Source organism: Drosophila montana, unplaced genomic scaffold, assembly GCF_035044405.1.
Source record: "Drosophila montana isolate Dmon_TW-CO22-7 unplaced genomic scaffold, ASM3504440v1 contig_3848_1, whole genome shotgun sequence".
NCBI lineage: Eukaryota > Metazoa > Arthropoda > Insecta > Diptera > Drosophilidae > Drosophila > Drosophila montana.
This window is the reverse complement of record NW_026998720.1, coordinates 4990426-5016541: the sequence shown is the minus strand read 5'-3', so window position 1 is coordinate 5016541 and position 26116 is coordinate 4990426. Positions and strand designations below refer to the sequence as shown.

The window sequence follows — 26116 nt, the reverse complement described above, 5'->3', positions numbered from 1 at the left end:
CCCGCATTTGCCAACGAAAAGCAAAGATCATCGGAAATGATTTTAAATCAGATCGGATGTGAAGCGAACAACTCAGATAAAGATCTCATGTAGAGCTATGAAAATAAGTTTGTAGCAAATCGCACCAAACTAAATACTCCGAACAAAAAATCTTTGAAACGCATTTCAACCAAAGAAGCTTAGATTCTGCGAAAAGTGTGAAACACGTATCAAATCATTTTTCATATAGATCCTTGAAAATTAATTTGACACGACACGACACGTCACCCACCAAATCGTTGACTCCTATTTCCACCAAGGAGGGATGGATTTTCCAATAAGTGCGAAACATCCATCAGATGAATTTTGACAAAAAAATTTGAATAGCTGACACCGTTCCCTCTCAAATTTGCAAAAACCCATTTTTTTGGGTGGTTTAATACCTGTCCGTTCCTTTTGGATCCTCAACTGGAAGAGTAGTGGTCCGAATGGAATTTGACTTGACCAGCTAAGCGCGACACATCTATAGCTGATTTTCAGATAAGTTCGATTGTTATTAAGATGTGGTTACCCATTATTTTAATGATTTCAACAGTGCTCTGTAACTTTGATAATTGAAATTTAATATACAAATTAGTGATTCGCTCCTTTTAAAGATATAATCAGATCGTCTTTATATACATCCTCAGGCACTTTAAACTGAAGCTCCACTATTTTTTTTTCAGCCATGCCTTAAGGATTCCCTGCGATTGTCATCGTAATTGCAACTGCTTTTAATTCGAAATTGCAGCGTATCGTATTTCATATTACAGTTCTATTACGCATTCCCTGAGCCCTGATAGCATCCAGTAAAATTACTGGTAATCTCAATATGGCAATTATGATCTATTTTACAGCTTCACTTGTGCAGTCAAAATGTGCTGTATCTTAGAAAGTTATAATTCGGTGAAAATTTGAGACAACTATATTTATTTTAAATTTATCGGAGCTTCCCACCCCTATTATAATGTTATATCTGAAAAAAAGTATTTTAATCTCTAGTCTTTTAATTGAATCAACAAAAATAGCACAAACTCGGCAACAGATGGCGCTGCAACAGCAAAGCTGCTGTTAGAAAAAGCTCTGCTGCTTTACCCCTGCGCGTGTACTAAAAAGCTTTAACGCAGCTTGCGCGTCTGCCGAGTACGTTAATTAGGAATTTCGACGAACTGAAAATCAGTTGAAAACGAGATAACAAACCCAAAAGATACAAAGCGCAGCGCTTAACGCTTGAAAATTGCATTAGCAAATAAAATTCAATAAAAAATATAAAAATACAGCTGGAAAAAGGCAAAGTGCAAGTGAGCGGAAGAAAAAGCATAAAAAGTGAAAAAAAGCTAATAACGAAATTTTGTCACCATTATTATTTTAAAATATAACCAAGTTTCTTTTAGACCGATTTACGCAGCGCAAAAGGCAACTAAGGCATTCCAAAAGTAACCAAAGTGAGTTGTGAAAAATAAAGTAAAAAGTGTATGCATAAGAAAATTCAACTGAAAAACGAGTACACACAACGGGAAAAAAGTTAAAACCCACATAAAAGTCCTGTTCTGAGTGCACCACACACACGCCCACACATACACAGGCTCTTTCAATATGGCGGATGTCATGGAGAAAAGCTCGGTGCTGGAAGCTGCGGCGCCCACATTGGTCGATCCGCGCCCAATGCAGCCTGTGCAGGCGCAGCTGCAACAGGAAACGCAGCTACAGCAACAACAACAACAGCAGCAGCAGCTGCAACAACAACAGCAACAGCAGCAGCAACAACAGCAGCAACAGCAGCAGCAGCCACAACAACTAAAAACGGAGCCGGCTCAAGCGGCCCGCGCTGGACAGGAGCAAAAAGGTGAGGGTTAACAACTTCACATTACGCATACGCCACGTTAACATGCTGAAAATCAATTAATAACAGCTATTACTACATTTGATATACTATATATGCGTATATATCTATCGCTCAATTAGCCAAAGTGTGGCGCACCCCAGGACTTTGATGGTTATATTAGCTTAACATGCACCATCCACAACCACCGCGCACCATCAACAGCTCTCGTCATTTTGTGTGCGACTTGCGGCTCTCAGCCATTATGCAAATAGATTTGTTTTGCTTGTATACCCTTGCAGTGGTTCTCATGATTTCGCCACGAAATGTGTAACGCATAGAGTGAGACATCTGCAAGCCCATATATATATATATCAACCTGATGATACCGATCAAGTAAATAAATATTTGATGATATATTATATGATTTATGATAATACTGATATGATATATATACTTGATCAATATCATCATGTATCATACTAAATATCCACATATATGTGATATGTATATTTGATCAGTATCATCAGACTTTCTATGCTTACTAGTTATATAGCTACCATAGGAACTATCAGTGGAAAATTTAGTTTTGTATGAGACAACTTTTTGTTTTTTCCAAATATCTTGAACCAACTTACGAGCTATGCTTTCAACCAAGGCGGCAATCCCTTGCTTCTACCATCTAACATTAAGATTAAGGACATTTGACAACTATATCTTTAAACCTCGATAAAAAGAAGCATCTGGAATAGAAGTTTTTGAATGAAAAATGATGTCTAGAACCATATCGCATTTGAGGATCTTGGCAGGAAGGGTATTTAATCTTCTCCCCTCACAAACAAAGTTTTTCCATTTTGTTGTTTGTACAACTGTCGAGCGGGTTGAAAGAGTTGTTTGTGCTTATCATAAGCGTCTGAAGAGCTGCGCTCACATTTAAGCCAGCCACAGGATGTTGCGCCATTGTCGAGCTAACGTTGCATGGGCGCAACGACCTGCAGCCGCCTGCTGCATGCCACAATTGTGCTTACCACCCAAGCGGCCGTTTAAATTGTGCCCAGTCCCTGACATACATCTAACGGCAATTGTATCTACGATAAAAGTTATCAGCAACTTGAGCTGCGGCTGCTGCAACTGCATCTGCCCCCTGTCCCTACCCCTGCCACTGCCCCAGCTCCTGCTTCTACAGCCGGTGCTTGTGGTCGCTCTGCATATGACCTCGTTTCAATTAATCTAAATACCTTTTAGCGATGGTATCTTGACTGTGTCATTCAGCTAGTCGCATGTGTTTGTTTTAATCTCTGATTAAATTAAATCTCAGACTTGCTTACATTTGATTAAAAGGTGACCTGAAAACGAAAATTAAATGTAAACTTATTTAAATTTAAAATGTTAATGAAGCAGTGGTTTGGCTAGGCAATATGTTTGTTTATCATCCTGATAATATGCGGTTAAATATTTAAAATAGGCACACAACCTTAAAAGGCTGTTAAATATTTAAGTGCTTGACACATTTTAAGAGAATAGCTGCAAGTAAAACTACAAGATCAAAGGATGATTTAAACTGAGTCAAAGCACTTTATAAACATTAATAGGAAAAGAAACACAATAACATTATATTCCTTCTAGACATGTTCAATGGGTTCAGGGTATACAAATGTTTGTTTTGTTTGGCACACGCACACGCACACAAACACAAACACTCACTGTGCCACAGTTGCAGATATACTCGTATTCGTACTTGTACACCCCTGCCGCTGATTAAATCAAATGCTCAACTTAAGTGCAAACCGGCTCTGGTAAATAATGACAACAACAAAAATAATAAAAACAACAGAAGTTGCTATTGTTTTGTGCGCTTTTACCTTAGTGCTAAATAACACAAACTAGCAGCAAAAACAAAGAGGCAAAAATAGAAATAAATATAGTTTTTGATTGCTATCAGTGATCTCCTCCTCTCATTCTCACTCATTCATTCGTATACTCAGCTGACCTGCTCTGCTGTCATTCACATGAAGTCATCACGGACGTCGACGCCGACGTCAACGTCACCTACTTCTGTCTCTTAGTTTAAAGCAAAGTCTATATAATAATAAAATATACATATACTATATGGTTGCAAATATGCATGTGCTTTGGTGCCTTTTGGTGCCCTTGCAGAGGGTATTATAATTATCTGATTTCTCAGGAAATGTCTAGCAAGTTGAAGGAGAATCCTCTACGAAGCCTTTGGGTGTGGCATATATTCCTGATCAGTATCAAGCTACTATACTAATATATGTAGAGCTGCTAAATGAATAATCATCCATACATTAGGTTCCTCCTTTGAACAACTCTTTAGTTTCTCCAGCAACCGAAACTTTGCATTTAAATGCTTGTTATCAAAATTATTGTCAGCACATAATCAAAATCTTATTGCATCTTTTATACTATATCGTAGTTATCTTAGGAATGTTCAGCCGATAAATGACCTTTTCTTTACACACCAATTTTGCTGTACCAGATGTTTTGTTGACCACGATTTTAATATAAGAACAAGGTATCATAAGAGTTAAAGTTATAAATTATATAGCTTTCATTTGAAGAATCGTCGGAAATTTAGTTTTTGATTATGTCTGTAAGCGTACTTTATTCTCGACAACACGTAACCCAGATAACAGGCGTTATATGAAGCTAAGCTGTCTATCTGCAATGGTTTTGCAATGGAATAGATAAGTTCCATACTTATACTTTTCTCTATTGGATTGAATACCCTAGTGGAGGGAATTATAGAACTTGACATGACATGTGTAAAGCTACATATTCTGATCATTTATTAGTTTTAATACGCGCTTTATATCAGATCAAAATCTAATCAATATCGGATTACTATAATATAGGAGAATCTGTCAAAAGACGAGTGTCTATAAAGAATTTTTTGTTGTTTTTTTTTAAGATATCTTGATCAAGCTTAGCATATACTAGCATTTGCATGCTTCTTACAACTAAGCAAAATCTTATCAACATCTGACTACTATATCATACTTATAACTAAGTGGGAAGAATCCGTCAAAAATTAGTTGTATGGAAACATATTTCGTTTGAAAAAATCACGAGCTTCACAATTCTAACAAATTTAAAAACCTGCATCCCATCGGACAAATTTTTTATATATTTCTTTTGAGAACAATAGATCGGAAATTCAGCAAGGGTAGTCTATATTCGCCGTGCCTTTCCTTCTTGTTTACTTCATTACGCATTTGTAAGCTCTCTGGCTATAACTGTTAATCGTCTGGTCAGAGAGTCTTCTCTACTTTATAAATAGACAACTGTCACCCACTCTTAAGTATTTGTTTTTAATTAACACAATTTGCCAGCCAGCTGAGCTACAATTTCTCATTTGCATGCGGCTTTTCGCCGATGCATTTGTTTTGTCTCCGCATTTTTTTTCTTCTTTCATTGGTCGCTTTATTGAGGCCGTGCTAGTTTTTCCGTTTCTTTAGACAAAAAGAAAAAAACATTGAGTGAAAACGACTGCTTAATACTCTACAGGTTGCGCAATAACCGAGACCTCTCGAAAAATGTTTAGTACATTTTTTATTTGAAAATATTTTTGAATTTTTCTTTCAAGAGAGTTTAAAAATGTTCCTGGCGGAGAGCAAAAATATAAAATAAATCAATTTGATCTCATTTCAGTTTGTGAACTGGGTATTAGACGACGTAGAGAAAGAATACCTTTTAAAATAACAAAATACATATAATGAAAAAATGAAAAGCAATTACCAAATAATTAGTCCCATATTTGTTTTAGCTGCTGCCACGCCCTGCTTAAATCAAATGAAGCACGACAATCAATTAAAAATTCCATGTACTATTTGTTAAACATGCGTGGGCCCTTATATGGACTTAATGCTTGCTTCCACTGACGATTTATTGATTTATTTGTTTGTATTTTATGACCGCTCGCAGTCAAACCCTCTTTTGATCTGAAACTCATTTACGATATGCATGCAGCACAATCGTATTATTTTGGTTCTTGAGAAAAGGAAACTGTTAAGAAATCTGGAAATAATTTCTCCTTCCTTTTTTCTTTGACTTTTCGGTTGTTGGATATTTTATTTATTTGTAGAAATAATTGTGCAATTTTGTATATACTATATTAAAATATTAGTATTTAAAAAAAAATGTAGATTTTTTACACTTATAATTTTTCAGGACGAAAAACGGTTTTCGTTGTTTTGTTAGAGGCTACTGCTTTTAAAATACCTTCTCCTCAGATTACTAAAAGTTAGAAGATGAAAGATTAAAGTGAACTGCATACTTACCTTTCATAGCATTCTCCTCCATGATTCCAATAACTACTATAATATTTTCCGATTGTTTATTTGGACTATTTTCCCATCATAATCTCACAACTCGGGTGTTTAGACAACTCTTTAGTCTTCCTTATTTTAGACATTCTCTAGTATCTTCCCAAAAGGCTTCCTTTTCAGTCTGTACTTTTCAGCTTCGCTCTCATTATTAAAGCGATATCATTATTATTAAAGCGATATCATACAACTTTTCGCTCAAGGCTCTGCAGATAAACATAGAACACGTGAGAAAATTGATCATGCGAGAAATGTGGTCCAGTCCGGGGAAAAACTCTTCGTTCAGCTTGCGAAACTTCTATAAAAATGTACTGAAATGTTTGATTTGTTACCAACAATGTTTTTAAAGACGCGATATAACTCTGTAATTCGGTAGATCGTTTTTTATGTCCAAATCAGATAACATCTGCTGTTTGTGCATAACTTTCTTTGTACCTTGATCGTATCTTATGGGGATTCAATCACTTTAGATTAAATATTTTCGAATTTTCCTCTTATCTTTGGGGATTTCAATCAGTTCGTCTTTAAAGTGATTCTGATAAAAACTCATTTGCAACTGGTTAAAATACTGGAGTAGTTTTTTCTTGAATGATAATGCTTTAATTTCTATGTACCATGCCCATAGCCTTGACAGGCTTCAGGATAATTCGGATATTGACGAAATGATGGCTAAATCCATTTTTCATATTTGCCTTTAGAGCTGAAAGTTAACTTAATTAAAAATTATCTATGAGCAAAATTGAAAGTCCGATTTAAAAGAACGATTTAAAACCTTGCGGATAGGGTATATGATAGTTAGTCATTTTAGTTGAGCAATCGCATTCTGTTTGTCATTTCAAAATCGCAGACTACTTGAAAGCAATAGCAAATATGGCACGAGCATGAAAACTGTGCCAAATTATAGAGAGAGGGTGTTTATGTGTCTGTGTGTGTGTGCTTGACCCTTAATGCCAACATAATTTGCATGCAAAGAGGCGCCCACAAATCTGTTTAGAAGGGTAGGCTCGACAACTGCAAATTACATGCACTCGATTTTAAATGCGCTTCAAAAATTAATATGGGAAGCTCGCACATAGAACATTATTAAGCTGTGATTTGTGTGTCAGAACGAATGTGTGTGTGTCAGGTGAATGCTAATTTGAGTGTGAGGCCCGCCAAATGCCGCATAGTTGCCGCTTTATTAATTAATTCAATTCATTTTGAAGCTCTGGCATTTAAAAGTTTGATCAATAAATTGCCGGCCACAAATTAATAAAGACATCAAATATGTATAACTAAGGTAGGAGGGGGTAGCTTGAATAATGGGAGGGGGTGGGTTGAGTAATGTGCCTGAGTGTTGGTTTAATTGTTTTCAGCTCTCAACAAAGTGTCGCTTGTCACGCAAAATGGCAAAGCAACCAGCCCTTAACCCGTTTCACTAAGCTAGCGTTTACCCGCTTAACCCTTAGCCGGGCGCGTCCCCCTTGAACACACCCAATGGACAGTTCATTAAACTCGGTCAAAGCGCTTGAATTTGCTTTGATTTCATATACGACATTATGGCCAGGCCATCATCAGTGATGCGAACTCACTTTCGTCTAGAGAGATCTCATATAGGAGGTGGCTACGTGCATCGGCTGGTTACCCAATGAAGTCGCATTTGGCATAGCCGTCGCATAATTTGTAGTTCTTGTTGTGGCAATGCCATATTGGTGTTGCCGCTGTCGCCGAATTTGGCGTCGCTGCGTGCGTGCGCCAGTTGCCACATTTTGTGGCAATCAATAAACGAAGTGCGTCAAAACTACAAATGTTAAAGCTAACCACCGAAGGGGCTATAAATATCATTCGACGATAAATTAACAAGAAAAAGAACAACTATCATTAAGTTGTCGAATAGTAAATACCCTTGACAGACATACGAAGTGCTTCTAAAGTTTCGGTATTGGTATATTATAATGCAATTGATAGAACCTTTCTTGTCTGTCAACAACATAGTGAAACTTTGTTGATTAAATGAAAAAAACAAAACAGTTTTCGTATAGTATAGTATGCCAAGTTTCATCTTGATGACTTCAAAACAAATATCGAAAAATGTCTATTAATAATAATAATAACTTTGCAGTTAATTTAAAGATCTAGCGCACCATAATTTGTTTGACAAGGAGTTAATCTATCTATACAATATAAAATATTTTTTTAATTTTCTAAGTTTTTAAAGTGTAAGTTCTCTCAAAAACTCGGCAAATGATTTATTTTTGTTGTTATAACGAATGCTCTACGCAAGCTACGTATAAATATTTAAATATTTAAACTCACCGCTCAGAAAGTCAAAAGTTTCAAACTGAATTTAAAAAAAAAAAATTTGTTTTTCTTGGCTTGTTTGGCTCCCCTAATCAAAGATAGTGTCATTCTGTAACATAGTATTATTAACCCATTGTCTTTATCTGTGCTACAGACCTGTGATTCATCTTTTGCGACGCTATCTTTAAAGGGCTGTTAAGCACATACATGCGCAGTTGCACAAAGCTTTTACCCACACACACACACATACACACAGATACATATAGACCCCTTTAGGCACTCATCTTTAGAGATTCCTCAAGTGTCACTTGGCGGCATCGCATTTGCACGAAAATGGAAAATGTAGAATAAACTTCAGAACAGACTTGCTAAAATAATCAATGAGCGTAGTGAAAGGAAAATTAACAAAGATATATGTGTATACATATATGTTGTTGGTTATCTGTACGTTTATGGGTGTGTGTTACATTTATATAAATGCTAGCAAAGGGAAGCCAACAAAAATGCCGATAGATACACCGACAGCAGCGCAACCCCAAAAAAAAAGCAAAACAAAAGCTGAAAAGAGAGGCAAACGCGCTGCTGGCGGCATTAACAGTAGCAAGCAGAAGCAGTAGAAGCAGCAGCAGCAGCAGCAGCGGCAGAACCACCCCCAGTGTGTATGCGGGTGGTTCTGTTGTTGCTTTACCCATCAACCGCTATTTGTATGTGAGTGTGTGTGTACAGCTGGCAAGCAAAGCGCATTTCCCCTTGCTGTTAAGCTTTTAGCACAGCATTTTAGTTTTTAGCACCAATAAAGCGCTTACTCATTTATTTAGACACCAACCAAAAATGGTGCTGTGCATGTTAGTACACAGCAAAACCGCTGTTTGGCGCCTTTAAATTACCTGACATTCATGCAAAAAATAACTGAAATTTAAATCTTTCTTTATTTACAGGTAAACAACTTATGAATTTATTAAATGTGTTTTTGAAATGGCTTTGTTAAATTGGTATGTATTTATGAAAATTATATTTGGTGACATATGATAAAGCGTTAAAGGAATAAATTAAATTATAAATTATAAATATACATATTTTTATTATGATAAAAAATGGAAGAAAAGAATGCGGGTTTTAAAATAATTTTCAAAATTGTTTTCAACAATTTGAGTGAAAAATAATTGTTCATTGATTACTGTAAATAAAATCAAAGTAAATTAAAATTAATTTTAGTACCATATTCAATTAAGTTGAAAAGTTTTTTACATGTAGAACCATATAGAATTCAGTTTACACCCAATACAGCGAGAGTCCAAAACGAAAATCGACTAAGCCACAGTTAGAAACCGAATCAGCAGTTACTAAGTCCAACCCTTAAGCCCAACATATGTAACTAATCCCAACAGGTAAATAGAAGGAAAACGAGGTGAACTCATGCCACAACAACTGCTGCGTAGACATAATAACCTTGACAATCGAATGAGCCACTAAACGATAACAAAACCCAACTAGTCAGACATTAAAGTTAACGCAACATGCAATAGACACCCCAATACAAATCGTATAACCTCGCTATAAGCCCCGATACCCCACTAGTCCTAGAATATGGAGGATTGCGTGACGCTTGCTTCTAAATATATGTACAACAATTAGTTACAAATCAAGGAACCTATGACAACAACACCTGAATAATAGACAAAGTGTAGTAAAAATTGTCTCTACTCACAATCGCATGAGTTTCGTGGCGAGCACGAGCACGAGCACCAAGCTGCCAGGGAGGGTTGCTTATTAAGTTCCAAACTAACTGTAGGACAGATTTAAAAAATAAAAATAATACCACATTTTTGTTAGGAATTAGGCATAAACAGTCACATTCTTGTCATAAGAAATTTCATGCTGATCTCGAGCGGTTTTATTTTTTAGATAACTCAAGGCTGCAATTTCAGCAAGAAGTGTGGTTTCAAACCCTGATTTTATATTTGTTGCTTGCCTTAAATAAATATACAAACTAAAAAAGTTTCAAACAATATATTCAAATATCCAACGAAATTGGGTTAAATGTTTATAAATATATTTTATATGTTTAATTTGTAGTTAATATAACTACAAATATACATACACTTAACAAACTTTCTATCTGAACGCACCTCGTATATGCGCATAATTTGTATATATTAAACATCATAATGCCATTAGTAAAGGAACAAGCCAGGGCATTGCACAGAGGCGCGTCTAATGCGCCCCTTGTGCTCATAAAATTTATCAAAGCAAACTGGGGCTGAGTTCTTGCCACATTGCCACATTGTTGGCGTGTTGAATTTGCATTTCGCTACGGCGCCCAACTAATAAATTTGTATGTCAATAGAATGAAGGAGGCCAAGACGGAGTCGCTGAATCGCCAGGTGAGCGAGCCTCGAACTGCGCAAGGACATTGCCGCTGCGAGAAGAAGAAGCAGGGCGTATTCATATCCAAAACAAATTCTAAGTATTGTAATTCGAAATTTTTCAAAGCAAATAAAAACAGTCGAGTTTTAACGCTCGCGCCAAACAGTACTCAGCGAGCGCGTTGGCAAAAAAATAAACAAAATAAACAAAAAACAAAAGAAAACAAAGTGTGGCAAACAAAAGAAAATAATATTCATCTATATAAAAGAAAAGTATGCATGATATATATGTATATTTGTGAGTGTCATTTGCTGAAAGCAAAAATACAAAACGAATTGCTCCCGCTGCGACGAGCTGCGTATCCTTGCGTTGAGCGCAAAGTGCAAAGTGCATTAGCCTGTACGTGGCCAAGTTATTGCCCTCTGGCTAGGGGAAAATCGATAAAATTGCAGTGTACAGTTGTTGTTTATGGCCAACTGCAACAATTGATAATAAGTCTGTAGGGCAACAGTGCCTAATGTGCACTTTGCTCACACTCAGAGAAAAACGACGCAAGTATTTTGTGCACGAATCAATTGAAGATTAAAATTGCAATACTTTAAGATTTGAATATATGCTAACCTAAAATAGCATAAAATCTAGAAACACAAAAATGTTTCCAACAATATTTTTAAATACTTATCAAACAAAAAAGAAAGGATTAGGGCTCAGTTTATAAAAAAAACTCAATTAGAATTTTAAGAACTGTATCTTGCCTTGAGATAAACGAAAAAGGTCAGAAAATCAAGCCTTTTTAAGTTATTTAAAGAAGAGTTTTTCGCTTAGTGTATTCTGAGTGATAAAATCGCAACTGCATTGCCTCGTTTTGGAAAAACTTTGGCAGCAAAAATCAATTGACTTCTGCTGCTCGCAAAGTTTGTTAACATTTGCATTTTGCATTTGGCCAAATGCGAGGCAAATTCTAATTGAAATGAAAGGAGCGCGCTTAGAGGGTCACAAGTTTCTTCTGTTTCTTTTTCTTTCTGTTTGTTTTTTATTCCACAGCGGGCAGGCAAGTGCGCAGTCAGGCATCGCAGGCATCGAGTATACGTACCACGTGCCCCGACGATTGTTGATAATCAATTTCGCAAGTCTGTGCGCCAGTTGACATGAAAAACATACTCTGTGGAATTTTTGCTGTGCAACGGCGGCCCAAACAAATCATTTGTGCCACTAATTTGCGGCTGCTTGTTGTTTTTTTTTCTTTTTGGGGGGTCTGCAGCCGCGTGGCGCCTCGCGCACAGTTGTTGCCGCTCAGTTGTGACTTTGCACGTGCGAAGGCCACGACGTGGCAGCAGCCACAACTAACTGGCTTAATATATAGTTTAAAGTGTTGCGTAGGCTTTCTAGTGCAATTTGATCGATTTAATGCAAAACTTTTTGGCCTCTGCCCAAAGTTAATTACCCGGTAGTGCCGAGAACCAGTTCCGAAAACTAAAAATAAATTAAAATCAAAATCAAAGCCTGAACCTCAACACATTGACATGAGTGAAACCGATGCGGTGAGTCTTAACACTTTATTGGCCTTATTTGCATTCGCTTTCTGTACTTATCATAAAAATGTACTCAATGCCTAAGAACTGCACGCCAAGCGCACCAAAAACGCAAATCAAATTTATGCACAGATAACAAATGACGAGACAATTTGTATTGGTCTTGTATCATTTTTTCAAAGAGCCCTGTTCCCAACTACAAAATCGCTACAATTTCGCTCTTTGTTGTTGATTTGTAGGAAATTGCTATAAGGGAAGTTCGATTGAAATATATTTCAAACTTTTACTCTTTACGGTTTACTCTTTATTTTTTGTTTTACAAAACTATTAACAAAGTTGTGTAGCAAATGAATGCTCTAGAATATAATGCAAATGCTCAAAAAAACGCATACAAAAACAACTTGTTAACAATATCTTTTTAGGCTAAAAATAATTACTTTGGACTTGAATTTGATTAAGCTACTTTATTTATGAACAAATATAAGGTTTTTATATACGATTTAATATAAACATCTAGTTCGTCGAACGTCTCAATGTTACTTTTCAGAGCTCTGAAGCTTGTGGAGACTGATACAAAAAAAGGCCTTAAGCCCAGATAAGATAAGAATAAAAACATAAAAATCAAATGTTTAAAATGTATATCTTTTGTTATATTTTTGTTTCTTTTCATTATTTTTAAAATAAAAATTATAATTGAACTATTAAATCTTTAGTTTTTTTAAATATATTTATTTATTTAGAGAAATATAATAAATATTTCAGAATATAAATATAAATATTAATATATATATATAATATATATTTAAATACATGCTAGAAAATGTGTTATTGTTTGTTGAAAATATTTTTAATTGTTGTAAGCTTAATTTGAGGATAAATATTTAATATATAGAGAAATAGAGTAGATTTTGACATTGTTGCAAAGTTCAAGGCCATTCTTAATATAAGTAATTAGTATTGGTACATTGTACATTGATATTAAGTTGAGTTTGCGGCTATTTCAAATTTGGCATCCGTGTTGGGATTAACTTTAAATATATATTGAAATCAAACTGAATTCGAAATTCAGAGCTACTCTCAATTTATGCGATTATTCTCCTTACACATATTAAACTTGAATAAAGTCGATTTCAAAATTGGGAACCATATTCAATAACTCGACATACGTGATTAATAATATTTCTACACATTATTGTATTGACCTTGGGAATCGGTTTGTAGCATACCACCAGGCCAGACAGGTGGCAACAATTTCTGTGGCAACCAAATATTCGAAAGAACCCTTTGGAAAGCCAAACAAAATCAAACAACAATTTGGCCAATGGCGCATTGGGGCTTCATTTTTATTTGGTTGGGCTGGCTTGGTTATTCGCTTGGTCTTAGAATTGTCGAACTTTTTGTTGAATCAATAAGCGACAGGGCAAACGATTTGGGTCACATTCCAAGCAGCGAGCGGAATTCATGACAAATTTGCCTAATGGTAACCCAAAACTCCCTCCAAAAATAAACCGAAATACCAAAACAATAAACTGTAAACAAATGCAAAGAAGAAGCCATCAAAATTGAGAGCTCCACTCGATAACCGACAAAATATATTGAAATACGTACACCCACACCCACACCCACACACACCCACAACCACCCACCAACACCCACTCACTGGCTTACCGCACATGCAGGCACGTATGCAAATGATGTGTTGCTGGCTTTCTGCTGCCCCACCTCCTTTTGGCTGGGGCTGAGCGGCAGCCAGGTATCGGATTACCCGACACTTGCACATTTCTGCACCGACACCGCAGGCGCTAGGTTCAGGTTCAGGTCGCACCGCTTCTTCTGAAAGTCTGCAGAATGTACAGCACACACGCGTCCAAGCAGCCGGAGCGCTCCAATTCCCAAGCTGCTCCAACTACAAGTTACTCGAGTCGCGATGGACGCACTGCAGCCGAGCCCACAGAGCCTGGCAATCTAACTCAGGTGCAGCTGCCCGCCACGGACCACGTCCAACGCTCCTATGTGGAGCAGCGTGCCCTTCCCACTTCCGACTATTCCGCGCGCTCCCAGCTAGAACAGTCCAATCTCAACACAGAGCGATTCATGCAGCAGCGGGCGCCGCCGCCTAATCCAGACTATAACAGATCCCGAGCCAGCTTGGAGCGCACCGATTACACCGCTAAAGAACGCACCAGCACTACCACCAACAACAACAGCAACAATTACACCGACTATGTGCTCAAGGAGCGATCCAATCCAAACTATGTTTTGCCATCGCAGATGCGTCCAGCTGCGGGCCCACCACAGCACCGTCCGCCCTTTGCGGGCGCACGTCCAATGGTGGGCGTGGGGCCGCGTCCACCGCTGCCGCCCAATATGGCGGGCAGGCCCATGCCGCCGCCGCTGCGACCAACCGACAGCAAAAGCAACTTGCTCATGGGCCCGCCACCACCAGCCATGCGGCCGGGCATGCCGCCCGCGCGTATGCCCAACCAGGGCGGACCACTCAGCCCACCAGGCCAGGGCGCGCCCAGGCCGCAGGGCGGGTTTCCCTGGTCAGCGGGGGGCATGCCGCCGCCGCCGGGCGCACGTCCGCCACAGAACATGACGCGACCGCCGCCGCCTACATTTGCGCGACCCATGCCAGGGCAGCCGCTGCAGGCGCCCTTCCGACCGCCGCTCTACAACCAGCAGCAGCAGCACCAGCAGCAACAGCAGCAGCACCAGCAGCAATTGCAACAGCTGCAGCAGCAACAACAATTGCAGCAGCCACAACAACAGCAGCATCAACCACGCCCACCCTCAGCCAGCAGCGTGCACAATGAGGATGACGATGACGTCATCATGGGTCAGGCCTTAACCCCGCTCAAGAGCTACAACATGAAGGCTGATCCCATGGGCTCCCCACTGCTAGAGGAAACAGAGCCACCATTCGAAGCCACGTCGCCAACAGATGCATTGCCCAAGCCACAGGGCGGTTACAGTAAGCACTAGTGGGCATGTCCATTAATGAAGCCATTTCCCAAACACAAACAGAAAACCAATCTTGAATGGAAGCTCGAAGACGACGCATAATTAATTCGATTCCCATTATATACTTGCAGAGGGTGACAATGACAGCGGCGTGGATGAGTCGACTCAGGAGAAGGTGAGTTTCCGTTCGATAAAAACCCAAATAAAAAAACGGGTTACTGTTAGATAGTTATTTCAATTTTTGGTGCGCTGCTCTTAATTGAGAGGAAATTAGCTGACTGCAAATTAATTTAATTCCGTTGATCGCCGAACTGCGTCGCCCCCTGCGTCTGCAGCTAGTTATACCCTTGCCGTGGGTATAACAAAAGTGTCGCGAAATGTGCCAGAAGAAAAAATATATATATATACGTGATCCGAAAAAACACTTGAGTCGATATTTTCGGAATTGTTAACAATTATTCACGCGATTTCAAAGATAACTTGATCAAAATTTGCAAGCAGAGTATATGTTTAATTCAACTGGATCGTATCACTATATAGTATAGTTGCAATGGGACAGATCGATCGAAAACAAAGTTCTTATATGAACAATTACTTTGCTTGTCATGATATCTCAACCAATCTCGGCAGTTAGTAGTAGATACATATGTTATATATATTAATTGATCAAACTTAAGTTCTTGTGAGCAAAATCTTTTTTGTTCTTCAAGATATCTTAATCAAAAGTTTCAGTTGCGGTTCTCACCATGCTTTTAAAATATGAGCAAATTAGACATTATCGGCAATAAAGCAATTGTATAACAGTTCTAAAAAAAATTTAAAATATAAAACCCCTACACCTAATCGCCCTATACTTTCATATATTAAGTTATATACACAATGATGCTCAATTAATTATAAAGCAAATATCATATATGCGCCACATCTGCTATATGCAATGCTGTATATCTTCTTCTTTTTTTTTATATATAAATATATGTTTTATTTTGCGCTGGGATCGATCAGAGCCTTCTGATCTCTACCAAGCGAATGCCTAAGGGAAGGGTGTTTAGTTACTATTATGTAACTTATATGTCTGTATATCTACAAGGGTATACAATCTTCGATATGCCGTGGACAAGTACTTTGCTCTTGTTCTTCATTTCGTTATGTTTTCCTGTGTTCACAAATCATAAATATCTGTAAATGGCAGCCGATTGCCGCATTCTCAGCGACCTCTCCACGCTCCATTAGACAGCGCCAGTTGCTGCTCCAGAGCTCTCACAGAGCTCTCGTTCCTCCTCATAGCTCAGAGTTCGCTGTTCGTGTGCAGGCGCCAAAGTTCAGACCAAGTTGTGGCTTTACAGACGTCAGTTGGCGCAACGGAATAACCCAAAAGATACCTCAATTCGCATATATCTCTATGTCTATATAGTTGAATATACATATATGTGTGTGCGTGCATTATCGTCTTGTGACTAGGTCCAGAACTTTACAGGTGCGCAGTGTCGAAATCAACAAAACTTAATACAGTCAAACCACACTAAAACGAACAAAACTAAATTGTGCGCTCGCTAGGCTGCAAGAGCTTAATTCTACAACTTAGAAATACTACAAATTTGAATACCTTTAAAGCGAAGATTATAATTTTTTATCGGACATAGGACTATATGATATAGTGTTTCGATATTGAGAAAATTTTGCTCATGCATAACAAGCTTAAAACAATTGAAAAGATGTTTTGAAAAACAAAAAGTTTTTCAAAGAGAACCTTTTACCGATTTCATAAAAAAGGTATTCAGTCGTCTGTATTCTAAAGACAAACGTTATTTTTTGTTTCGATTTTCATTTTATTCGTTTAAAAGAATGATATTCTAGAAGTATAACCTATACTAACTTGTTAAAAAAGATTATCGAAAACTTGTGGATATGAATGTAAAATGCAAAAGTAGGAGGTTTTTAAGTATTCTAAGTAAATATATCTTTTAATATACTACGTCATCCACCGCCTTCGTGAACAAACAAATCCATTCCCACATGTTGGTCTGCACTCAGAGTCTATAAGAGTTAGTAATAGCAAATGTGGTATAAAGTTTTTCAAATGCTCTATAAGTTTCCCGATTGCCCACAAATCAAAAATTCTCTTAAAAAACAACTTGTAATCGCTTTGCTTTGCGTTAGAGCCTTGATTTATGACAGAGGCATTCGTTAGTGCCCATGCGCACCCCTTCAAGCTCGTTGTAGCCAAATACGACTGTACAACAAATTGCCAAATGTAATGCGATTTACGAGCCAAGGCGGCCCACCGCTAGATAAGTGCTGCCTGAGGCAAACACGAAACAGTTTGGGACAGGGCTTTGGCACAACATTTTTCTTTTCGGGGCGCCATGGGCTCTATAAATATCTGGGAAATAAATATCCATTCCATTCATATGCAAAGCGACACGAAGTTCGGAGGCCGTGACAATCGATAAAACAATGCATAAAATATGTGAATCCTTCGTGTCGGCCAAGTAGACGCACCTGGCACCAGAGCAGTCAGATGGTCGGCTCTATGGAGACTCAGAGTCATAAATGGCATAGCGTTGACAGCAGCGCGGCACAAAACTATAATTATTGGCAGTCGTAAATTCCGAAATTAAAGCTAAACAATATGCATTTGATTGTAATGGCAGATGCGAGCTATCTGATTGTAAAAGGCAGACGAATTAGATGCCAATTTTTTATTTATTTATTTTTTATTTCACATAGGATCGCAACGGACCGCATTCGCCCAGTTCGCCGGTCAAGACGCCCACATCGAGCTCATCGAAGCCAGACAAGTCGGGCATATCGCGCCCTCCGAGTGCCACGCCCTCAAATAAATCAGCATCCAAGTCGCGCAGCGCCTCCAAGAATCGCTTGCTGCTGAAGACGCCCGAGCCTGAGCCGGCCAAGAAAGGTGAACCAAAATACCAAAATGATCTCAAATAAAAACTTTATCTAATCCTCTTATTCTTAAATCCTTTGCCCTGGCAGTTCCAATGAACAAGGTACAGGTTGGACATGCACCTTCGCCCAATCTGAAGGCGGTACGCTCCAAAATTGGGTCGCTGGACAATGCTACCTATAAGCCCGGCGGCGGTCATGTTAAAATTGAGTCCAAGAAAATTGAAATTAAGGCAGCGCCACGCATCGAGGCCAAGAATGACAAGTATATGCCCAAGGGTGGCGAAAAGAAGGTAAGTCTTAAGTGGTCTACAACTGAGTTCAGGGTTTATTTCTGTCTATAGACATGAAAATCTGGCAACATAAATTAAATATACCCTATACCTAATGCGCACACATGGGCAGACCGAAGACTTACAAATGTACGTAGCAGGCATAAAAGGACAAATAGTATAGAAATATTCTTGATCAGCATTAACTGCATAGGCAATCTAATTGTTCGTCCGTCTGACTGTCCGTCCGTATGAATTCAGTTTCTAGAGCTAGAGACTTCAAACTTGCGATGAAGGTTCTCATAGTCTTAAATATCGAAGAAATAGATTAATATCTCCCAAATAATAAAGAAATAGAGCTCAAATTTGGCATATATGCTCTTCTGTTGCTTACAAAGCTCTGGAATAGGGTGCCTTTTCCGCACCCATTCCCACTATTAATAATTTATAGTTTCTTTACTCATATTTTTGGTGTATACACACGTTTAAATTACATCTTTAAGATATCCAAATAAACATAGGAGCTCTTTAAACAGACGAAGTACAACAAATGTTCAACATAACTCAGCAAAAATTAGCTGCGTACAGGGTATCTACTAGTAGGCCATCTCGACTAGCGCACTCTTACGCTTGGTTTTTTGTTTTTCAATTTTGGGAATTTCTTGTATGAAACCAAAGAAAACGTAATGTATATGATAGAAAATCAATTTCACGGTCGATTTGCGATTCAAGATATAGTCTGTATATATAATTGTATGTATATGCATACGCATACACGTATTTAGGCACACATGTATTTTCCATGCAATCTTTTGTATCTTGTAGGTTTGCTGTAGCAAAATGCAATTACAGATACGCCGCGGCACTAAGCATTATTTGATAGCCTTATGTAGCATATGCCAAATAAAACTGAAACTGAACCCCAATCAATAACAAGAATTTGTAACTGGGTGCGCTGTCTGACAATGAAAAAGGCAATCCGACAAAAAATCTAAATTTAATGTCAATAAAAGCTAAAAAAGCTGAATAGAATGATGATTCATAGAATGCACTATGTTTGGGGCACAAAAGACAAACAGCAGTCACCTTTTGCGCAGTTTTCTTTAAAACAGATACCTTTAATACAGTTCCTGAAGTATAGATCCTCCAGGCAATCAGTCCGGAACTATATGCGTATACACCTTTGGCATTATTTGATAGATTAGATAAACACACGCCGACGTAGTATATGTATATTTTCAGCTAGTGATGACAGAAATGCAAAATAGTACTTGTCATTGGGACGCCAAATAGTTAAAGCAAACAATGAAAATGAGCCAAACTAGGTTCCAATGTTCTGGGTACCAATTAGTATTTGTCCAAATACCCAAAAAAAAAAATCGCTAAATTAGCTTTAATAAGTCAGTCATTTGCAAATCTTAGCAGTTTTAAGCTTACGACCTAGCCGTATTTAGCTCGAAAATAGGAGCTGGCACTCACTGGTATCAGTTTCACACACATGTTTGACTTTTAATTGTTTTACATGCCTTGTTTCTATTTGCAAACCACCAACAAAACCACTAAACCACCAAACCACGCCCACTTCCAAACACCACAAAATGCAAAAAAAAACCCAAAAACCAATTTGTAGATAGTAACAACCAAGTTGCAGTGGAATGCAAAATCGAAAATTGGTTCGCTGGAGAATGCCGCCTATAAGCCTGGCGGCGGCGATAAAAAGATCGAGTCCCTCAAAATGGACTTCAAGGACAAGGCCAAGCCGAAGGTCGGCTCCAAGGACAATGTGAAGCATCAGCCCGGTGGCGGCGATATCAAGGTAAGATTCAAGCCAAAACTTTTTGCAATTTTAAGCGAAATCCGAGTTGTCGTTCTTAACCCGGCGACATACGAGTACCATTTCTTTTATCTCCGATTTATAATTTAATTTTTACTCTCCTGAGCAGTAAGGAAGTTTTTTTTGTTGTTGTTTTTGTGGTTGATGTTCCACTTTGATCTTAACTTTAACTGGCATGGGCATGGGCATGTGCCGCTCCAGCTGCGGCTCAACTGCATGTTTATGCAAAATACACTTTTAGTTCTTTTACGGCATGCTCTCAACTTAATTTTAAGGTGTTTGACCAAACGTAACACTAACACATCCATTCAAAAATGTGCGAAAAAAAAGAAACAAACTGAATGCAAATTTACAGAGCTATTCGTACAAGTTCCCTAACAACGTTGTCTATGGCGAGGGCTCAAAAATAGTCTGCCATCGTCGAATGCTGAATAATACGCGTCTGGATGAAAATTTATATAACGCTGACGATTAATTTGGGTTAGTTGGGTACGTAAAGCTAAAGCTAAAGCTCAAGTCGCTGCACTATAAATCGGTGGTAATACAATATCATCATCTAACTAACCACACTGGGCCTAGCATTGTTAATAGCTGTTACAGTTTGTTAAAGAGCTCCCGATGTTGACATTGCCCAGTTGAATTAATAATTTGCATTTGTACACTCAGAGAAACACGTGGTACTTTATTTGAGTATTATCAAAAATAACTTTATACCGATTTGTCCCGGAGGAATCTTAAATTCGTTGAATATTTTTCAAATTCGCACGAAATTACTTTATGTTAAAATTAATTATACTAGCGGGTATTACCCGGCCTTGCCCGTGGCAATTCGAGCGCGAAACGTCACCCACCAAATCTTTGACCCTCATATCCACCATGGAGGGCTGGACAATCAAATTTTCGACTTAGCATGTTCAGTCTTAGAAAAGTTCATGGCATTTGTACAGAGAGCCTGATATTTTCTCCGAGTGTACTTACATTGACATGTATATTATTCAATCTATGGGAACTATTTAACTTATGCTACAAATTGTATAATTTTCTAATTCATTGAACATAATTAAACAAATATTTGGATTATATATTTTGCTTTAACCGTACAAATATGTGCCTTTAACAAATGATTACAAAAATAAAAGGATAACAACACAAAGAATGTAAGTAGTTTCAATAAATTGTCTGTGCATAAATCTATTTTTAATGTACTTTTGTAAAAAATATGCTTGTTGTCTGTAAGCAATTTTCTTTATTTGGTAATTTTGGACACCTAACCTCACTTTCTGAAGAACCGTGTTAAAAGTAAAACTTAAATCACCTCAGTAGAAAATTTGTCTTGTAAATACATACTTATGTGTAGCATACGTTTTCTCAACATTTTCAGTTTTCAGTAAATGTTTCTGTGTTGTTTGCGCTGTATAAAGAAAAATTCTAAATTGCAGTTTTATCAACGATTGGCATTACGATCCGCTGTCGTGTGTTCATAATCCACGAAATTCCTATATATATATAAATATATATAATCAAGAGTTAAGTGTGTTTGCTAGTTGCTAATCAATTTCTCTGCGTTGCCGGTGCTGCTACAATTTCAGATACAATCGCAAAAAATAGAAATTAAGGCACAAAGCAAAGTTGGCTCTATGGATAATGTTAAGCACAAGCCCGGTGGCGGTGAGAAGAAGATTTTCGATGATAAGGATTATTTGAAAAATGTTGAACACTCTGTTGCACTGACAACACCACCAACACAGGTAAACAACAAACGAAATAGTGTCGAAAAAATTTTTGTAGAACATTTTTAATCTGATTTATTCAATTTGTATTTGCATTTGATTTCATTACGAAACGGAACATGCCCAATCAATTCATACATCATTCAATTCATATACATCTGTACATATACAAATGACATCCCATTTTGTGTTTAGTTCAAGAAATTCATTTTTTAATTGTAATTGTAATTGTAATTGCGTTTGCATTTGTTGTTATCATTTCAATATTAACGTGTATTATATATGGCATATGATCAAGTAATATCCAAAAGCACCGCACCCATTAAAAACAGCACCCACAATGGCTTACGAACCACCAAGAAAATTAATAAGCAACTGTTACTAACTGGTTTTCACTTTTCCTATAAATTAACCCCATAACAATTCATAGCTCTGACTAAAGGCAAAGCAAATAACATCTGAATAGCTCCAAAATTTAAATATTATAATACCAAAAGTATTTTATGGCACTACCAAAACATATATGTACATTTTATAGTGGGTCTTATTTATTATTTTCTTTGTTTTCTTCTGGATATTTTTAAGTTTTTTTTTTATTTTATTTGACTTTACATTTAAAAATGAATTTCTTTCAAACTCAAACTGAGATGCATTGGCAAAAACAAAAATTGAATATCGAATACAAAATTTCTATAAAAAAACGTGCTTCATATTCATACTTACTATACAAGCTCTCGTACTCGAAGGCGTGTTTAACATTTTACACACATTCACTTCTCTTTCTTTCTCTCTTTCTCGCCCTCTCGCTCTCGCCCTCAATATATATAATATCGCGTAACGATCCATCTGGAACTCGTAGTTTGCGACGCAGGGTCGCTTGGTTGCCACCATACACCTAGAATTCGGTCTTTGTAACTCTGACTGTGTGTGTAACGATATATTTGATTCGCTTTTTAAGTGAAATTCCTAAACACGAAGACATGAATATCAAAAAACAAAATTAACCAATTACTAAAAAAATAGTACATTAAAATATAATTAGCTGTACTTAACGTTTGATATGAGGTTTAAAACAGAAGAAAGCAAAAGTATATAAAACATCTCAAACTTTGATTTTTCAAAAGAAAAAACCGTTAAAGAAAAAGATCTCAAATGAGTTTGCAAGAGTTTCTATTTTAAATTATTTTAAAGAAGAACAAAATATAGCAGAAAGTTTGTTAATTTCGGCTAGCTGAAATTTGTTTATACCCTTTCCAATGTTAAGCCCCTTGGAAAATGTATGAATTTCGTAACATTCTCAAGAGATGTTCGCCAAACTGTTGTTAATTCCTTTAGTATTTAAGTAAAAGTAACACGCCAATCGAGTATTATTTATGGCAAAAGTCAAAACTTTTATACTATGTAGATTAGTACAAATTTTTAAAAGATATTGGTTATATATGTATATATGTATGTGTATAATCTGATGATTGTGAAAGTCTGTCCAGCATTTAAAATCATGAAACGTGCAAAATGCTTTTGCTCTCGCCCGCATTTAATACACGAACCTATGTAATACGAATTTAATTGGGTTTGGCTTGAACTCATCTACATAAGAATTAACCAATTTAAATAATTAATTTATATTTTGATTTCATTTAAATACTAAATATTTATTTCATTTTATTTGAATTTATTATAGGAATATATGTATACATTTTATTAGTCATAGTCATACGAAAACTCTTAACAAAGTGCATTAAATTCGAAAAAAAAAAAAGAAAAGAACCGTATACTCGTACTAAACTAATGTGACGTCCATTAAACCGACTTCTAGTTATGAAACGATGCGATTGTATGCCATATTTTCGTATTACTCTCACGATTAAAGTCCTGTAAGTTTTTGCGTGCGAGTTGAAAACTCTTGTGTGCATTGCGTATCTTTTAACAGTGCTGTGATAGATTAACCGAACCGAACCATACCGAACCGTACCGTACCAATAACTGATTTGATCAACCCAACGCCCATATATGGTGTCCCGGTTTCATATGAAAAATTGCTTGCTGTGCTCAGTTTACTTACCCCTTTGTTTGATGCCCTTTAATTTGTCATTGTTTTATTTGAGTTGATTTTTGTAAATGTTTTATTTTTGCCATTTGATTATTTAAACGATATTATATTTTTATCTTGAACGCAGAGTCCACAACCATCCATGACGGCTTCAACAAGCGGCGCTGATGAAAATTTAAATCAACAAAGTTAAATCAAGTCCAAAAATGCATGTTGAGCTGAAGTTTTACTTTCGTTTGATGCAAATTTGCAAATTACATAAATTACAAAAGAAAAAAAAACTAAATTTAAAAAAAAAATAACAAACAAAAACAATTTTGAACAAAGCTTATTTGAAAAATGTAATTTTAAGCAAAAGTTACACAAAATGAAATATATGCAATAATTACCAAACAATACGAGTATTTACTCAAAAATTTCATAATTAAATTGTGCAAGCACACAACACACACACACACATACACACACTCCGTTACAAAAATAAAATAAATAAATTATATGATTAGTTGATCTATGCACTATTTATCAATCAGATACCAAGGCAAATGCATAAACTATATAAATCTATATATACAAACAATAAGCAAATTTCATATACTACAACAAACATATATATTAACAAACAAAAAAAAGCAAATAATAAAAGAAAGTATCTAAAGTATTAAGAAATTATTCAAAGCATAAACAGTTAGTTATTTGCATATATATATATCAACTGTGTGCTTTACGTGTAGTTAAATGTGTTTAAAAATAAAATGAAAAGTGAAACATGAAAACTATCAGATACAAGTTCGAAATTCATACACAAATTTAGATACTTTTACTTTTTGCAAAAAAAACCGCAACCGATTCGAGTACCACAATTTAAGCATACATATTATATGATATATATTTTATAATTTGTACGAGTAAACATAATAATTAGACAAATGCATCATTCTCACAATTTATTTACATCACTCTCCTTTGTTACGAAAATGTAAGAACAAAAAATGCGAATTTTAAGCGTAATAAAACAAAACTTTTTTCATTTACCAATACTTGGCGTTAATTGCACTTAGTAACTCTCAATTCTGACAGCCAATTGGGATATATATTTATATATATATGTAAGCGTAACTATTTGGTAGCAAGCAAAGCCACGTCCACGCCGAAAGCGATAAAATGCTACACACACACAAGCGCACATGTCAACCACATTTGGATGCATTGGTAAACAGAGAACCGAATAAATTTTGACCTAACTAAAAAAGCAAATTGTAAGTTTCCATCTGAAGTTAGTTTGAACTTTGAATTTACGTTATTTCTAGCGATCAGTTACATTTTTCTTTTGTGCTGGCATTCTACTACAATAACGGTCTTTTTCGCTCGTCTTCACAGTATTGGAAAGCGCCGCGCATACAACGTGCCACAACACTGACCTCATCCATGTCCTTGCCAGCGGAATGCCTAGTGCTATCCGTTTCGATGCCCTCACTGAACTCCGAACCTAAACGCCCCAAGAGCGCGGGCGCAAAAAAGAAGCCCGGCCAGGCTGTACATCCCAAACCCTTCCGTTTGTATTGAGCCACGCGCCGCCACCAACACCACGCCGCACCACAATCGTTGCACCGAGAGGAGATCTCCTCTATTTATTTGCGATATGAAATTATTAACAAGTTGAAATCGTGGCACGCGGCACTTGAACCCAAAACTAAATTGTTAATTGTTTACGACAAATTGATGAAACGTGGCATTTAAATAAATAAAAGAAATTTTAATAACTAGGCAATGTTGAGCACACGAAACGAACAGTTTTTTTCTGATTTTATTATAATTACAGCATTGTATATATATATATATATACTTAACGATATCTCGTAAGTAGATAATCAGTTACGGCTGCTGCGTACAAAGACGCTCGCCATTCGTCGTTTTAATTTACATTTACATAAGTTTTCGTTAGATTTATTCTCTTTATATATATAATCGATATAAAAAATTGTTGTTCGAAT

At 36.8% G+C, this 26116-nt stretch overlaps 1 protein-coding gene across 15 annotated transcripts; it reads left to right on the top strand.

The window, feature by feature from the left end:
- Positions 1 to 1192: 1192 nt before the first annotated feature.
- tau (microtubule-associated protein tau) lies at positions 1193 to 25888 on the top strand. Of its 15 annotated transcripts, none has more exons than XM_064697167.1 (10): positions 1202 to 1319; positions 1413 to 1864; positions 15461 to 15504; positions 18060 to 18249; positions 18327 to 18529; positions 20139 to 20324; positions 21482 to 21499; positions 21932 to 22090; positions 22932 to 22997; positions 25503 to 25888. In XM_064697167.1, exons 2-10 carry the CDS (start codon positions 1615 to 1617, stop codon positions 25686 to 25688), a joined length of 1302 nt encoding a protein of 433 aa, XP_064553237.1. In that variant the 5' UTR covers positions 1202 to 1319; positions 1413 to 1614; the 3' UTR covers positions 25689 to 25888. The 15 variants fall into 15 exon arrangements, 14 of the variants coding, with proteins under 14 accessions (XP_064553235.1, XP_064553238.1, XP_064553239.1 ...); XM_064697166.1 differs by having other exon boundaries at positions 1210 to 1319; positions 1403 to 1864; XM_064697164.1 differs by lacking the exons at positions 1202 to 1319; positions 1413 to 1864 and adding exons at positions 12342 to 12374; positions 14637 to 15339.
- The last annotated feature ends 228 nt before the right edge of the window (positions 25889 to 26116 follow it).

Excerpts from the sequence above, each read along its gene's own strand:
- tau (XM_064697155.1), top strand. The coding sequence starts at position 14,214 with ATGTACAGCACACACGCGTCCAAGCAGCCGGAGCGCTCCAATTCCCAA. Across the intron at positions 15,505-18,059 it reads ATGAGTCGACTCAGGAGAAG|GATCGCAACGGACCGCATTC; the intron begins GTGAGTTTCCGT and ends TATTTCACATAG. Across the intron at positions 22,091-22,931 it reads TGACAACACCACCAACACAG|TTTGCGACGCAGGGTCGCTT; the intron begins GTAAACAACAAA and ends TGGAACTCGTAG.